A 17,477-nucleotide genomic window follows, 5' to 3' on the forward strand; every position below is an offset into this window, starting at 1 on the left:
TGTTACAGTTAGCATGGTATAACAAAACTCTTAGATACAAAAATTTGTTTCAGCAATTGGGCCATGATTCAATAAAAATGAACTGCAAGAGCCAAGGAAAGAAAGAAAATGCCATACATTCAAATTCAGAACCTTGCTTCATCTTTGAGCAGTAAAATTTACAGTGTATTAAAACTCAAGATAGAAGAATCAGTCTGCATAAGGCACATGTCAGTTTTGCATGAATTCTATTCATCCAATTCACCATGCAGAAATCTGTTTCATCCAATTATTACTGACTAGGTCTATCAAGTCTTTCTTTAATGCCTTAAAAATTCACTACTATTTAAAAATATACTATAAATATGCATATTTGTATGTTATTTACTATTCTGTGCAATTTATGAGGTGAGATCTGCATGGTAAAATTTATAGAAATGCACTGTTCAAATCTGTAAATTTGTCTAAGAATTAAATCAATTCATATTAAAATGCAATTGATTTTCTCCCCATTTTAATTGAAGCTATAGATTTCATGTGGGCCATTCTTGGAAGTTTTTCTACTTTATTCTTTCTCACGTCTCACTTATATATCTGTATTAATATTTTGTTTTATAGATAAGATATGGAAATCATGTACAAAATACAACATTTTACAAAATACAAAATTTAAAATTTTTAGTACAGCTTTTTAAAAAAACATGTAGGTAAAAAATTCAGCAGTTTATAGAAGATAGTCATTTACTGAAATCCTATTATCATAACATAATCCTAACCCAAAGCAATTGGATTACAATTACTTGAACTCCTGTTGATTTCAGTTCCTCACTGAGTTGTCAGTGTATCACAGAGGAGTAAATGGAAATATATATTGAAATTCTGCACTTCTACCAGAATCAAAAAGGAAACATAAATTAAAAACAGTGGCAAAACAGACTACTCTCTTCTGATTCACTACTTTTTAAAAATATAAATATGCATATTTGTACGTTATTTTCTATTCAGTGCAATTTTTGTTTTCTTTCTGAAAAAAGGAAAAATACAGAAAAGAAATCAGTATTGCAGGCTTATACAATAAGGGTATAAATTGCTGTAACCAGGAGCAACATTACTTTTTTTAACTGAACAATACAATTCAGTCTTGGAATCCAAGAAATTCCTGCAGCAATTTCTAAGTGGGTTTGGTTTGCTTATGTGCACAGGAATGTATTTTTAAAAACGACAACACCAAGCATAATAATGGTAACAAATCAAATATATGATGCATGCCAAAAATTTTCTGCCCTATTTTGAGAAGCTGGTGGAATGGAATGGCCTTGTTAGCTTACACTTAGGTTAGTTAGCAGTTTTACCATCTCATTAATTAGATAAGCGGCTTAATGACGCTGAAAGTTGCCGGCCAGAAATGGTCGACGCTTCAGCGGTTCGAGTCCAGCCTTCGCGTTAAACAGGGTGAGCTCCTGTTTCCTCCCCAGTTCCTGTCAACCCAACAGTTCAAAAACTTACGTGAGTAGATAAATGGGGACTCTCACTCCAGTGGGAGGAAAAATGCTGGCGGCGCCTTGCAAAAAGGAGTTGGGAGCAGTTGCCGGTAAGCACGAAAAACCGCGCGCGGCCGAAAAGGGCGCGAAGCAATGGAAACCCCGCCTCCTGCGCTCGCCAGCTGGGCTCTGCCCTAGGAAGGAGGCTCTGGCAAACCACTTCCGAAAAACAATTGCCTTGAAAACTGCAAGGACTCGTCCAAGCAGTCACTGCAGGGTCAGCAATGACTGAGCGCAGACAAAAAAAAAAAAAAATTAGATCATTGACACCTTAGTAATGTTTTGTTTGCTTTAAGTGGCAAACAAACAGACCAAATGCCCACAGATAACTGTCCTCATGATTGGATGACAATCTGAAGGGATTCTTGTTTATCTTTTTTTTAATTTCTATAGATATTCCTCATTAGGAATAGGAGGAATATCTAGGAGGGCACGTATAACACTGCTGTTGCGTGAGCTGCATTGGCTACCAGTTTGTTTCCAGGTCCAATTCAAGGTGTTGGTCATCACCTTTAAAGCCCTTCATGGCACAGGACCAGGTTATCTGAGGAATCGCCTTGCCCCGGTCATTTCAGCCCGCCCCACTCGGTCCAGCAGAAGGGCCAGGTTGTAGAGCCCACCAGTCAAGGAATTTTGATTGGTGGGGTCTAGACAGAGAGCCTTTTCTGCTGCAGCTCCCGCCCTATGGACCATCCTGCCTCCTGAGATCCAGTGTGCCCCCTCCCTCATGGCCTTCAGGAAAGGGATTAAATCCTGGCTCTGCCAGAAGGCCTGGGGGCCAGAGGGGGCCCCGCACCTGTGGAGATGGCTGGTGGGGTGATGGGCTTGTCCCCCCCCCCAGCATCTTGCAGGTTTTTAGGGCTAAAAATTATAGGAGGTTTTAGGGCATTTTTAATATATGTTTTTTAATTATTTATAGATTTTATCCATGGTTGGAGGGATTGGTGTTTTTTCTTTTTTATTATTGTGAGCCGCCCAGAGTCACCCGTTGGGGGAGATGGGCGGCATACAAGTTTGATAACAAATAAAATAAATAAATAAATAAATAAATAAATAAATAAATAAATAAATAAGTTTGCAAAGCTTAAGGAAGCTAAGGTTGATCTGAAAACTCACAAGCCTTTTTTCTGGTCTTGACGAAATTCACAAGCATCAGAAAAAAATCATCCTCTCCTTTCCCACAGGTAACATATGAAAAACTGTTATAGGATTTGTTCCAGTTTATTCCTCTTTGCCTCTGTGTCTCTTCAAATGATCTTTGTAGGTGCATATGTATTAGAAGTTTCAACTGAGTGGCCATGTAGATTGCCCAGATATAATACAGTGAATTCAGTCTGTCAATATCATGAAATCATGTTTCTGGGTAATTTCTCAGCAAATTGCATGGATTTCACATAATAATTAAATGCTTTCAAATGTGATCATCTATTACTGTCATTGCAAGGGCTAAACTGTGGGTGCCCTATAAACCATGCAAATCTTGAACAAATTTCTCTGCTTTCTGTTTTCTCTCTCCAATCCTAATTATCAATTTTGATTTTCCAAGGAAATTAGCTCACATTCGGTTTACTGGGCTGTGCTGATACATACAAAAATTCTTGATAAAATAAAGCATCCATGTTTTGTGGTATTAAAAAACAGAGATGAGAATATGCAGTAAGCCACCAATAAGATTTAAGATTGCATGAAGATTTGAATCCAACTTTGTAACGTTGTATCACGCTGGCTCTTCAAAAATAGTTTGCAGAAATATTGACAAGACAATACTGGCTTGCCTGCAGATTGATGTGGATTTTAAGAATGTGAGTTGCATCCTCTGCCATTTTAGAGCATGCTGACTTACAAGCACAATCTTCCATGCAAAAACATTTGGGCAAGCATCGATTCCAATATTAGAAATGTTTACTTTTGTTTTTGAGTTTATACTATACAGTGCTGAGGCCCCTGGTAGTGTACCAATCTAACTTACTAATGATGAAATTTCAGTGTGATGTTTATACTAATGATGTTTGCAACAATGGAGATTCATTATGTTTGAGAATATTGCAGCCACATAGATCAGAAATGTGCAACTTCTGGAGGACTGAAGCCTGCTGTGTGCTTGAGTTGCATACCTGAGGCCTCACTCCAATAATTGCTAGGGTGAAAATAAACAAATGGGGCCAGAACAAAAGTAATAATAATATAATGTAAATAGAATAGAATTGATATCTAATAAATTGTCTAAATATAATTAACCCTTATATTTAGCCTTAAATATTTAGCATTTAAATATTTTTGCTTTCTGCCCTGTTACAACTTGCAATTCAGTGGCAAATTTTGGAGAATCTCCAGGGGCTTCAATCAAGTCTTTCAGATCTGTATACAGATTTGATTGAAGTATATAGATTGAACAAGGAAGGATGACATGATGTATATGGTAATCTCTCATACCTACTGCAACTACATGAGAAGTGCATGAGAAAAAGGCTTTCAATATAGGATGGTTCAATGGCTGTGGAATCTGGGTGCCTTTTTCCATCTTTGCTCATAACTGAGTTTCTCAAACTTTTTGTTTTGTTTTTTTTTAAGATCCTGGTGCTCCAATGAAGCTGCCTTGTATGCCGGTCAAACTATCGCCTCCACTACCTCCAAAGAAAGTCATGATTTGCATGCCTTTAGGGGGACCCGACCTCTCCCTCACATCCTATTCCACACAGAAGAACTCTCAGCAACCATTGACTTCACATCATCACACAGTCCTACCATCCCAATTAGCAGCACACCAGCATCAGTACGGCAGCCACAGCCCACACTTGCCTTCTGGATCCAGCACGTTACCCATGCACCCTTCAGGATGCCGCATGATCGAGGAATTGAATAAAACACTGAGCATGACCATGCAGCGGCTAGAAAGGTAACTCGACCATCCCAACTCTGTGCATAGGGAGAAAGCTTGTGTAAGAGAAACAACTCGACTAACAAACCCCAATCTCTTGTGAGCAGGATGGTTTCCAGAGTCTGGTTTGTCACCACCGAAAACAGGGTGCTGAACTAGATAGGTTTCTGGTCAAATCCAACAAGGCTCTTCTGATGAGCCCAAACTGTTTACTTACAGAAGGGCTGAATCTTTTCAAAATTCATAGTTTTGGCCTTGCCTTTTTCCTGGTAACCTGAGCATCAGTGCAGATCATTCCTTGCGCTGGAAGCATCCATAATGCAAAGATGCGGTACCCAGGGCACTGGAATGCAGATAGAGCTGGAAAACACCTGCATGGAGCCTTGAAGAGTTGTTCTCAATTAGTACTGACAATGCTGGGCTAGATAGTTCAATGGTCTGACTTGATCTCCCATTAGAGGTAGATACCAAGGAATGTAGTCCATCAGGAACGATAGAAATGGACCTCTTTGAGCATAGCCAATGGTTACTTTTAATACCGAAGTAAACGTAATTTATATATCGAAATTTTGAGATTCTATTCTGCTACATTACATATCTCGATGATACAGTTATTATCATCCCCATAATTTCTTTTTTCTAGGTAAATATTCAGTGAGGGCTTGCATTTGTTATTTTAAAGTAAATGCTTTGAATGTTGTAGACTATATACAAATTAGACAGATTTCCATGATCTTTGAGGTAATAGCTTTTTTTTAGAGGCTAGAGCAATTTGGGGACCAATTTCTCTAACACTTCTTTGAAAATTGTTTGATACTAATACATTTACAGGCACTGTTACAAACTGGAATCACTTCTGCATCACATATTTTCTGCTTCTTCTCATTTCATTTGCTGGTTTTATTTTTTTAACAATGTGCGTCTATCTATTCCGATGGGTCAGACCTGATTAAGGTGCTGAAGGAAATGGCTACAGTTACCCTTACTGCCTTTATTTTGTATATCAATATTTATGCGTTGGTGGTTCTGAATATCATAATCATCATGATCATTATTCAGATTAGGCTAGATCAGGCTATTTTTAATATACAGTGTTCATTTTTTAAAAAAAGGAAACAAATAATTATTAGATGGGTGGGCCATGAAATAGCAAAGCGTTGTTTCGTATTCCTGGCTCGTCATGCAAAGACAGTAGTTGCTCCCAGGTGCTTTACTAATCATCCCTATATAATTTATGGAAGGAAAGTCTGCTGCAATTAGTCTCCTGTTGTCAACTGCAGTCTTAGTAGATGCTCCGTACGTAGTACTAGACCAGCTGTTCCCAAGCTCTTCCTTCATGAAGTTGTCATCGAAAATGTTTTTCAGCCCATTTTATATATCAGAGGGAATTTAAAATGCAGATACATTTTTAACAATGTATTACACTCAATTCCATATCTATTATATTCATCTCAGTACATTTATCTGCAGTAGACCTCCCAGTGGGAAAGAGATTATGCTTGTAACATTACCTGCAGCAGTCTTGCAGCCCATCAGTTGTCTGGAAGCACAGATTAGGAACTACCGTGACCGATAAATAAGTGATTTGTGTTTTGGGATTTTTTTTTTTTCTTATGAGATGGTATACGTTAGCAACACTTAATGTTGTAGTGGAGACAAAACTCTCCAAAATGAAAGGCTTGTGGGCTTGGTGTGGCAGCTCACTCTTTCCCAAGAATCATGAATTGGGAAACATCGGATTTGCAGCTGTGGGTTTAATGGGGCTCATTTAAAATATCATGTCAGGGCTCTGACTAGCCCTGTTCTTCTTAGTAATCATAAATTGTGGTGAGATTGGAATCGTATTTCATTACACTTGTGCACCCTCAGCTTAGAAAAGACATTAATTAGACAAGATTCAATCAGATGGCAACTGCTTCCGTCCTTTCAAAGAGAATACAGAGTAATTAGTGGTCCCCATGAAAGAAATATGTCAGAGAACGCTGAGCACTCTCATGTGCTTGCTGAGAACCAGGAGCCAAAGGGAAACCTACTTATCCTTGCAATTGTGCACAATGTAATACACTCTCCCTCCCTCTCCCCATACAACATGATCTACATAAAAAACGCTATTTGAATTTCAACAGAAACTGGAGGCTGTTCAAGTTTCATCTTGTCTACTATTTACATAACAAAAAAGTGTTATTGTATTCATATACAATTTACTTTACCCCTAATCTGATCCTAACCCCACAACTGTAAAGGAAAAGAACAAAGTGCAGGTTCAAAGATAATCCTGCCATTCAGATTCAAATATTATGTATTTGCTTGTCTGCACAAAGATTATAATGTTGAAAATCTGTGCTATGCTGTAGAATAGTTCTTATGCATAATTTCAGTCATCTTTACAACAGCCCTTTTGCAGGATCTTTTTTCTTGCTTTGCTGATAAGAGACTGGCACTGTCAGTCAGTCTCTGGATACTAAGAAGTAATTCCCACTGAATTTGATGGGGCTTTACAGGAATTGCAGCCTTAGATGGATAAAAACGGCTTACCTAAAACCTTCATGGTAGCAGAAGTGAGAGGTGATGTCCTAGTTAAGAGCTCAATCTTTCATTTGGCTGTTAAATGAAAACCAAGCTTGGTGGTGGCAGCAGGACAAACTTGGCTGGTTGCCAATAGCTAAGCAGGGTCAGACTTGGTACTGCTTGGATGACAGACCGTGAAAAAAAACTTCTCAGAACAAGGGAATGACAAGCCATTTTCATATTATTGTTCGAAAAATTATACAGATTCGTTCACGAAGTCACCAAGAGTCAAATTCAACTTGAAGTTTACTAAATATGGGCAACTACATATCCCTGCATCACTGAACACTGGTCATTCTGGCTAGGACTCGCCTGTTATTCATTTAATATATTTCTTTCCAATTTGGACAGCCTTGGCCTTCTTATGCAGTCTTTCGACATCTTTTTCAAATTATTAATACTTCCTGTTCTTCCTGCATCAATCAGCTATGATAAACATAGGAAAGAGGCCTCTGAATAAATAACTCTATAAGTCTCTCTTCTGTAAACATCCCAGAAGCATCTGGCTGGCCACTCTTGGAGAAAGAAAACTAGCCTTAATTCAGCAAGATACGAGCGGATTTAAAAAACCCTGGCTTTGGCTTCCATGTATACAATACATCATGCAGCAAGGCAAATACCATCACAGTATGGTTTCCAAGCAACTTTTTAATTTTTTTCCTTCCCCACCCCCACGCCCTTTATTTTCTTTTTTTCTTCTTTTTAACATTCATAAATAATAACAAGGAATAGAGTGGCGATCACAGTATTAACTATGAAGCTAAAGGTAGAAATCCTTATATTACAAAATAATTCAATGCATCTCACAATAGTGCCACACCTAGCTTTAATTGTGCAATTTAAGCAGCCATAAGTTCATTAATATCTCAGAATTATACTTAATAGAAAGTTTTTTCTTATTATTTTTAAAAGTTTAAATTATTTAAATTATTATAGTGTCAACAATGTTTGGTTTAAAGTATACAATTACTGCTGTACCAAGTTAATATCTGAATTCTATAATGTATTATTTGCATCTTATAATACAATAAAACAATTAACTACAAACCCCCCCCACACACACACACATAATTCAAAAGTTGACAAACAAAATGTATCAATCTATTGCTCAAAATCAGACATGTATTTCTCCCTACAAATTGATATGATATTTCTTTTACGAAGTCCCCATGCCTGAAAAATACATTATTATTATAATTATTAATCATACAGTCAGCCAGATGTTTAGACTGGATTTGGCATTTTTATCCACCTATTGACTCTTTCCCAAGGACCTGGAATAGGAAAGTGTATTATTGTTATTGTTATTGTTATTGTTATTATTAAAATTTGTACACCACCTGGCTCCCAGTGACTCTGGGTAGTTCACAAGTAAAAAATATAGGGAAAAAAACCAGTAAAACAATACAAGAGTAAAACAAGGAATAAAGGATTGCAAATTACACCGAAGGGGGCTTCACTCACCCTTGCCAAAAGCCTGGGTGAAGAGCCAGGTCCTCAAGGCCCTCCAAAACACCAGCAGGGGAGGGATCACCTGGGTCTCGAGGGGAACTTCATTCCAGAGGGCAGGTGCTGCTGTAGAGAGGGTGTGCTTCTGCGGTCCTGCTAGAAGGAACCCAGAATGCATCAATCCTCTGGATTGAATCAGCTGGGCAGATTTTAGGGGAGACAGATGGTCACTCAAGTAACCAGGCCTAGGCCATGTAGAGCTTTATAGGTAGGTAATGACCAGGATCTTGAATTGAACCTAGAAGCCAACCAGAAACCAGTACAACTCGCAAAGCAGAGGTGTTACATGGGCATACTGAGGCATGCCCATCACTGCCCATGCCACTGCATTCTGGATCAGATGAAGCTCCTGGGTAGTCTTCAAGGGCAGCCCTATGTAGAGCATGTTGCAGTAGTCAAGTTCCCAGGCAACCACTGCATGAGTGAAGGCCCCCTGATTTAGGAATTCTTGATGTTTTGATAGATTCCAAATAGTGGGGATATAGCCATGAAGATTTGATTCATCTTTCAAACACAGCAAACAATCTAGAGTCATATTAACAATCCTATTGGTTGTTGGCAGACTCTTAAGTGAGAGGCAACGTTGCTTCCCGCTTCTTTCCAGAGGCCCTTCGCAGGGGCTTAGATTGAACAGTACTGATTTATAAAATAAGCCATCCAGACAAATAGAGACAAAGGGCTTGGTAAGGTGGGTGATGGTAGATAAAATTAAATTACATCATTGGAAAGACTTCTATGTAAGTGAGTATTTTGTTCTACAGGGTGTTCCTAAATTCTTGCAAAAAGTTCTAATGGCCATTCAGAATGAACTAATTACTGCAATGGTCATTCCATGTCCTTTTTGTTTTGTTTTTTAAGTTTGTCCAAGTTTATTGTAAGCAAAGGCTGTTTCCAGAGCCCTGATGATGGGGCCTGCACCCTCCATTAGAGTGAGGAAGTTGGATGGGATAAATGAGCAAGCAGATGGGACAAGTTGGGGGATCCTGCTACCTGGGGAACCTTTACCTTTGCAGGACTATACAATTCCAAGAGAGCATTTGAAGTCCCCACTGATGAACTTGCTCTGTAATTGGAAGATGTCATTTTCAGGCCCTTGACTCCATACCACTCCATTCATCTCCCTAGCCTGCATTTTATGGAAAAATGGAAACTGCTTGTAGGCACAGCATCTACCTTTCAGATTTACAAAAGTTTCCTTTTGGCTTGGGTTAATTTTGTAGGGATTCTACTTTACCTTACTTTTTTTTTTAATATGAAGCAATGTACTTTGTTCAAGGTTAGGTTAAATCCAACATACTCCTTTAGTTCTGAATAAACTTGCATGTTGCTCTGTTAATAATTCATAAATTGGGAATTCAGGGAGATGCTGAAGGATAGGGAAGTGGTGCAAAAGTGGCACATCTATTTCCCATAATCCCAAAGCAGGAAACTTGGGTATCAAAATGATAGGCCAGTTATTCAGTTGCTGTCACTGTCAGAGTGGTATCTGTTAACTTCATCCTTGGGAGATTAAACTGCTGATGGTGGTCTTCATCTGAAAAAGCAGTTGCCCTTTTCATACAGCATGCGGACAAAGCCTCTGTAAAACCGACATGTCTTGATGCATTTTAAATTTCTTTTGTTTTGTTTTGGCAAACGTGCTTGTCTCTGAGGAGATTAGTGTAGATTTTCAAAAGAGATGCATTTATTTTAAGAGGTCAATTATGCCAAGCAGTGTCTCTTGTCGATGTTCTTGACAGCATTGCCATTTACAGTCTTGCTGGTCTAAAAGGAAAAATTAATCCCAAAAGACAGATTGTAAAGTTGGTTGCATCAAGCATTGATTGAGATTTCTTGAAACCATATATGTCTACATCAGTGTCAACCATATAAAGATATATGTGTCAGCACAAAGCAGTGGTGTAAGCCCTGCTGAAGACAGTGAAGAGATGAAGTCTAAGCAATCATATATATTTATATGTGATTTCAATGAATACATATAATATATGGGACCAAAGGATTAAAAACCTCAATCTGATAGCATCATTAATAGTGCAGAAACTTTCACAAGCAGCGTTAGCTTATTTCTTTACATACAAAAGTAATACAATTTTTAAAAATGGATCTAGGAGATAGAAGGCAGGAATTTGGCAAGTTGCCTGCAAACTGTATATTTGTGTGCCCTTCACTTGGAAATATAGGCATGAAATGATCTCCTAATAATAGCCATCACTCTAACAAAGAGCAAACCAAACAATCCATGTGTCAGGTAGTCCCTGACTTACAACCATTTGTTTAGTGACAGTTTGAAATTACAACAGTGCTGAAAGAAGTGACAACCGGTCCTTGCACTTAAGACTGTTGCAGCATCCCCACAATCATGTGATCAAAAATTGGGTGCTTGGCAACTGGTGTGTATTTACGATGGCTGCAGCATCCCGGGTTCACGTGATCACCATTTGTGACCTTCCCAGCCAGCTTCCAACAAAAACGATGGGGAACTGCATGATTCATTTAACGACTGCATGATTCGCTTAACAACTGCCGCAAAAAATGTTGTAAAATTGGGTGCGGTCACGTGACGCCTCGCTTAACAACCGCACCACTTAATGATGAATTTTCTGGACCCTATTGTGGTTGTAAGTCAAGGATTACCTGTAGAATGAAGATGTCTAATGAAGATGTCTCTAGACAAATCTAACTTTGTCTTTTTGCCCATTTGGCTACTTTTTAGTTAGTGGTAGGGGATATATTTTTAAATGCTTATTTTGTTGGATTTATTAAAAATATTTTATGCATACAAAGAGTTCTCTGGAAAAAGGCAAAATTTATTTATACTAGTGCAGTATAAGGATAAAGGCGTATCACTTAAGGAGCAATCACCGGTGTGGGGGGAAGTCTATCGTGTGAGGGCACCATTGTGATTCATAGAAGAGTTTTGTCCCTTCAGGCAGATTTCCAAAGGTTTATGCACTTCTTATTGACATGTATATTTATTTATTTATATCAGAGATAAGGAACTTGATGTCCCTCATAAACAATTGGAAAGGTTTGGTAACCTATAAAATCTGGAGGATACCAGACTGCCTATTTCTAATTTATATATTTATTCATTGTCTAAGTTGGTAATACTAACAATGTAGCTGGTTCTTCTCAGGTAACTTTTCCCATCTCATATTAAAATCACAGTGCCATTTTACCAATCTGATGTTTTCAGAATCCATTGCACAAGAATAAGAACAGTAGAGAGCTGTTACACCATCCTCATTGCTCTAAAAATGTGACACCTTTTTTTAAAAAAATTATTAAATATATAAAATGTAAAAGTATCTAATTATGTTCTCAGTGTATAAAGGATGATTTACTCTAGAAAACAAAAAAACCCAAAATATTATATAATAGAGTATATGCTTTAAAAACGGGAGGGGGGGGCTAGAAAGGATAAAGAAGAGAAGGAAAGAAATAAAAAACCATTTAAAAAACCTAAACAACTAAGCATAGAAAACTTTTAAAAAGCAGAGGTAGAGATAGAAGTGAGATAGAGATAGATATGGAAAAAAGAGGAAAAATAGGGTCAGGTTTTTTGAGTATTGAAGTTACATTTTTGAACATCATTACGGTTTGGTTTTTAAGCAACAGATTGAACTTTGACCATAAACAGCTAATTCGAAGGCTGAAAGCTGACACATTGAAGCCAACTTTTAGTCTGTCACACAAATGTTCTTCCAGGAGTACATCATCACCTTTGTTACAAGCGTCCAAGCTCAGTATATCCAAAGTTGCTCTATAGTTGCCTCTGTTTTAACCTGAAAGATGCTGACATAGCATTTGATTCTAAGATGCTATGTCATCTTCTTCTCTATTATTTTTTTACTCTTAAAGCTCCAGTTTACATGGGGGTGACAGCATCACAAAGACTGGACCTGGAGGCCTTTCAGACATGAGACAGGTGCCAACGGTTGTGATCGAATGTGATGACAATAAAGAAAATGTGCCTCATGAATCTGACTTTGGCGATTCTTCATGCCTCTATACAAGAGAAGAAGAGGATGAGGAGGAAGAGGAAGATGATGACAGCTCATTATTTTCAAGTAAGCAAAGCTCATTATTTACAAGTCACACTAAACATTTGTTCTTTTCATACAGGCTAGAGAAAGCAGCGCTGATTCTTGCAACTGCTTTGAATGGATCACAAGGAGAAAACATTGCCTGGTTCTCATACGGCTAACTTTCCTGTGGTGAAACAGTTCTGTATGGGAAATAAAGCATATGAGAAAACCTTACCTTAAGAATGCAAGAATTCTTCTGGGAATTAACATGTCCAGATATGCAAATAAAAGTGATAGATCAGGAAATGTATAATTTTCTCTTGATCTCTTCTACAGAGCATCAACCCATCTATGAGTCCATTCATAACTCCTAAAGTGACTGTTGCAGTTGAACTAAATGAAAGAGATCACCAAATCTTGTGAGATTTTTCCAATCTTAGCAGAGAATAACATTTGGAGAATAACATTTGATGATCTTACAAGATTTCAGGTGATATTGCAGCACAGCGGGATTGAACAAAACCTGAAAAGGTTTGATGACTCATGTTTATATCCTTGCATATTGATATGCAGATTTGCAAAGCTTTGAAAAGATGTTCAGCTTCTTGCTTCTGCCAGACCAAGTATTATATACCAGTTGTAGCAGTCAGGGAATGAAGGTGAGCAGTAACAATGCTCAAATGTTGCTAGAAAAGACAAGTTGCTTAGTTTTTCAAAGTCTGTTCTGTAGAACCCTAGGGTTCTGCGAGTACTTGATGGAGGTTCCATAAAAGACTAAGGACCCTCCAAAAAAGTGACTTGAATGCACCCAATTGTCTATCGCTAGTAGGGTTTCAGGAGTCTGTGCTCTGAAAAAGTTTGAAAGCCCCTGGCTTAGAAGACTTGGAACCACCGTATGTCCTGAGCAACTGGGAGGGGGAGTACTCTGAGATAAAGTGGAACATTTTCCAAGGGGCTAATCTAGATATCTGTGATAGCCTAGAACCCCATGGCTCTTTGTGGATGCCAGTTGCTGACAGTAGCCCCACATTCCTTATACCCTACATATTTTCAGTGCACAAAAACATAACATTCACCCAGAATCTATAATATGGAGATTTTCCCTCAATTACTGAGGCTTGTCATACATTCCTGTACTTTATCTTTTCTCCTGACAAGTCCATTCCCTTTCCTGACCCACTGATTCTCATCATCTTCCAAATAGCATTGGGCATGTTGCTTTACAGCCTGAGATCTCAGAAAAAGAAAAATAGGTCTGTGCTGCAACGGAATTGGAGGATACAATCCAATTCTTTCTGTCTGCTTTATTGCTCTGCCTCCTTGTTTCCCTAGCTGCAAATATAGGATGCAGTAGCAAAAATATGACAGTCTTATCCCTTTGCCACACCACAAAAAAAAAAAAAAAGTGAAACAAATCTGGCATTGAAGAACAATATCCAACGAAGCAGCAATTGCTTAAGCTTGATGTCATGGGAACATGGCCCACTGCAGAAGCAAGGAAATGTCTCAGGTGATAGGGCTCATTAACAATGTTCTTGCCGGATATAATGGGTTTGGCAAGAGGTAGCATTAAACGGAGGGAGAAGCGTATGCTACCCATTCTTCTTCATGTCTGTAGGTTGATGCCCACCAATTTTTATTTGTTTTGTTATTTATATTGTGCTTTTCTACCATTACAGCTTTCTTTCACTTTACAGGAAAGGGAATATCAGTTCCTTGAATGTAGGACCATGAGGCAGGGAGGAGAGCATTTACCCCATTTTCCTTTCCCACAATCCTTCTTCCAAACCACGGTTGCTTTCTTTCAGTGGCCTGTCAGGTTTGCTGCTCTCTTCTGCCCTTGGGATGGCAATAGTAGAAAGTCTTGTGTCTGAACAAGAGCCGTCTTGCTAGCTGAGACTGGAACCTTGAGGCCACTTCCATATGCACAACACGTGTCTCCCATACAAAATCATTCACTTTGCATTCATGGAGGGATGAGATAATATTATACTTAGCACTGAAACATTCACCTTCATAAGAGAACACACTAAACGAGTGGAAATGCTTTTGAGATGGGCTCTCTCGTTCAACGTTCAACGTTTCTGTGAAGGTAGAGGTCTTAAAAGCAGATGAGGAAGTAAAAACACAAGCTCCTGTGACTCTGCTGCAACAGTTAAATTGAACGTGATTCTTTCTATCCAAGGTTCCCTGGCAATGAAAGTTTGCAGAAAAGATTCTTTAGCTATCAAGTTGAGCAATAGGCCATCTAAGCGTGAGCTGGAGGAGAAGAACATCCTCCCCATGCAGACCGATGAGGAGCGGCTGGAGCTCAGGCAGCAGATTGGCACCAAGCTGACAAGGTAAGACGAACCCTAGACTTCCCTGTTCGGCACCAACAGAAATTGGAAAAAGGGATGCAGTTCCCAGGCAGATAAACTGAAAGGGCGTTTCCATAACATCATACGTGTATACAGTTGGCAAACAAATCTGTAGCAATAGCCTCCAGACTGCAGTGACCACAAAACAGAACTTTGCACCCTTCTGGGGATTTCTAGCAAGAGGCCAGGAAGTGAAAAGCAAGAGTTCTCCCAAGTGAACCTACCAAGAGGCTTCGATGACAGGGGAGTTATTAGGTCAGTTTACTAAACTGAATAATAGGACAGCAGAATAATACATGCATGATTGGTTCAGATTCCCCCAATGGGCAAAGCAGAAATGGTCTTGCACTGGGATGTTGCTGTATCTCTCTTCCATTTACATAGATGACAGAGTGTTAAGCCTAGTCAAAGAAAGGCTGTTTGGTGTGAGAGGCATGAGATGCTAACTAAGTAATTGGCTGGGTTGAATAGTTACCTGACAAACCACCACCACTGAAAAGGGGAGTTGTCCTCTGATTTTTTGGGAGATCAGTATCAAAAACCTTTTGTTTCAGCTCAGCTTCAGTATTGGCTCTCCTGGTCCCCAATGAGATAAAGTATTAGGCTGATAAACTGCTTCAGTTCTATTCCTTCTTTCTTCCAGGACGATGAGAAGCCCTCTAGCAGATTCAAGGAAATCAAAGATCCATCATTAGAAATCAGTTTTGGCCAGGATTTAAGGCAGTAAAATCTCATTGGAGCCTCTAAAGGGGACAGCCTGACTTCCAAATTCAGAAGGAAATTGGAAGTACATTAAGAGACTCAGCATCTCTCTTAGAAATGTAGTTTGCACTGCTTCTAGAAGACTTGGATCTTTAAATTGCAAATCTGTGAGTCATAGTGGAGGAGATTGCTCACCTTGACTTTGAAGTTATTTATAGCAGCAGGCACAAAATGGTACCCCCCACCACCCCCACCCCGCTACTCTCAAATGCAGAATTACATTAACTATATTACAGGACCATCAGAAGTAGCATTTATTTGTTCCCTCCACACAGCAGAAGATTGAAAAATGACCCCCAGATAGTTAAAAGCCTTAATTTGCCTTAATGTGGGCAATTTACCTAGTTACAACTAGCAAGTGTTTTAGAGAAGTTTAGTTTACTACTTTTGTTCTGCTTCACTAATAATAAATTGGAAAGGTGACCAGAACAAGCTATTTTCAGCCTCACATTTAGGAATGATAAATACATTAGTTTAGTCTGAAATTAAAGCTAATGCAAATAAAGTTTATATAGGAAACTCTGTACGTTTCATCTTCCCTAATACATATTTTGCAAGCAGTTTTTTCCTAATGTATTTTTATACATTATTACTATGAGTGCACCGAAACAAAAATCAATTATGAGTGAATGTGAAGGCTATCTAAGCTTCAGTTCCTTTACTGAATCAAAAGTTTTTGTATTAAGATGTGGACTGATCAAATTTCTCTCACATTCCTAATACGCAAAATCCAGCCAAAGAAAAGAATAATTTACCCTGCTATTTAATTATTTCATATAATTCTGTAGGATTGTGTCTAATAAAGCTTACAAAGAACTTTTGGCATTCTGTTTGAGAGTTTACCTTTAAAACGAAGAAGGAAATATAACAGCTTATGTTGTATTTCCATTTTCAGTTTCAGCCTTTCAGGTGTCATATCACTTCAAGTTATTTTAACTTTGGCTGCGAGATTCTTTTTAAAAAACCAACAACCTGTGCTCAGACATTTAAAGCATACATAACAATGCTGCTAGACCAGTGTTTCTCAACCTTGGCGACTTTAAGACATGTGGACTTCAACTCTCAGAATTCCCAACCCAGCATGCTGGCTGGGGAATTCTGGGAGTTGAAGTCCTCATGTCTTAAAGTCACCAAGGTTGAGAAACACTGTGCTAGACTATAAAGATCCTCAGTTGATGCAAAGGCGTGATGGGAACAAGAGGCCCTCCAGATCTCATTGGTTGGGATAGTAGCCAGTAATGGAGATGTTACTGCCCAAAGTGGGAGGCACCAGTAATTTTTGTTTAACATTCCCTCCTCCATCAATCTCTTCCTACTTTTTCATCCTTGTACCCCAAAGTTTGCACTTCTTGCTTGAAGAGGACTTCAAACCCTTCTTTAATATTATTCCTCCAAAGCTTTTTTCATAGAGAATTATTGTTGGCATTCTAAACTTCTTTACCTGTGTTAGAAGTTTAGTATTAAAGATAATATTCACTAGAAGCAGAGTGAAGAAAAACTTAAAAATTACTTTATAGCCTTCTGAGAACAGTTGAAATGCAAAGTGTGATTGCGGTTAACAATTTTAATAATAGAAATGCAGCATTCTTTTTTTCCCAATAATTTTATTAAAAGTTTTAGATAAAACAATAAAAGAATATAAGCAAAAAATACAAGGAAGAAAAAAAGAGAGAAGGAAAAAAAGGTGTAAGAAAACAACCCCCCCCAAAAAAAGGGATTTCCCACCCTCATAATGACAAGTATAAATAATTCCATAATTTCTTCACCTCCTCTCATTTAATCAATATAAACTCTTCATCTCATAACCCATCTCTTAACAATAGGCAAATCGAGTAAATTAGCTCTTCTCCCA

General features: G+C 38.4%; 1 protein-coding gene across 2 annotated transcripts in view; it reads left to right on the forward strand.

The window, feature by feature from the left end:
• PHACTR1 (phosphatase and actin regulator 1) overlaps positions 1-17,477 on the forward strand; it is a 243,949-nt gene that overhangs the window by 203,162 nt on the left and 23,310 nt on the right. For both annotated transcript variants that reach the window (XM_088130728.1, XM_088130729.1), the window contains 3 exons: positions 4,092-4,416; positions 12,337-12,545; positions 14,689-14,845. In XM_088130728.1, coding sequence (XP_087986854.1) covers positions 4,092-4,416; positions 12,337-12,545; positions 14,689-14,845 — 691 coding nt within the window. The remainder of the gene's footprint in view (positions 1-4,091; positions 4,417-12,336; positions 12,546-14,688; positions 14,846-17,477) is intronic.

The sequence above is a fragment of the Python bivittatus genome, unplaced genomic scaffold (genome assembly GCF_059951505.1).
Source record: "Python bivittatus isolate LINGU-HERP-01145 unplaced genomic scaffold, Pbiv_v1 ctg000840_np1212, whole genome shotgun sequence".
NCBI lineage: Eukaryota > Metazoa > Chordata > Lepidosauria > Squamata > Pythonidae > Python > Python bivittatus.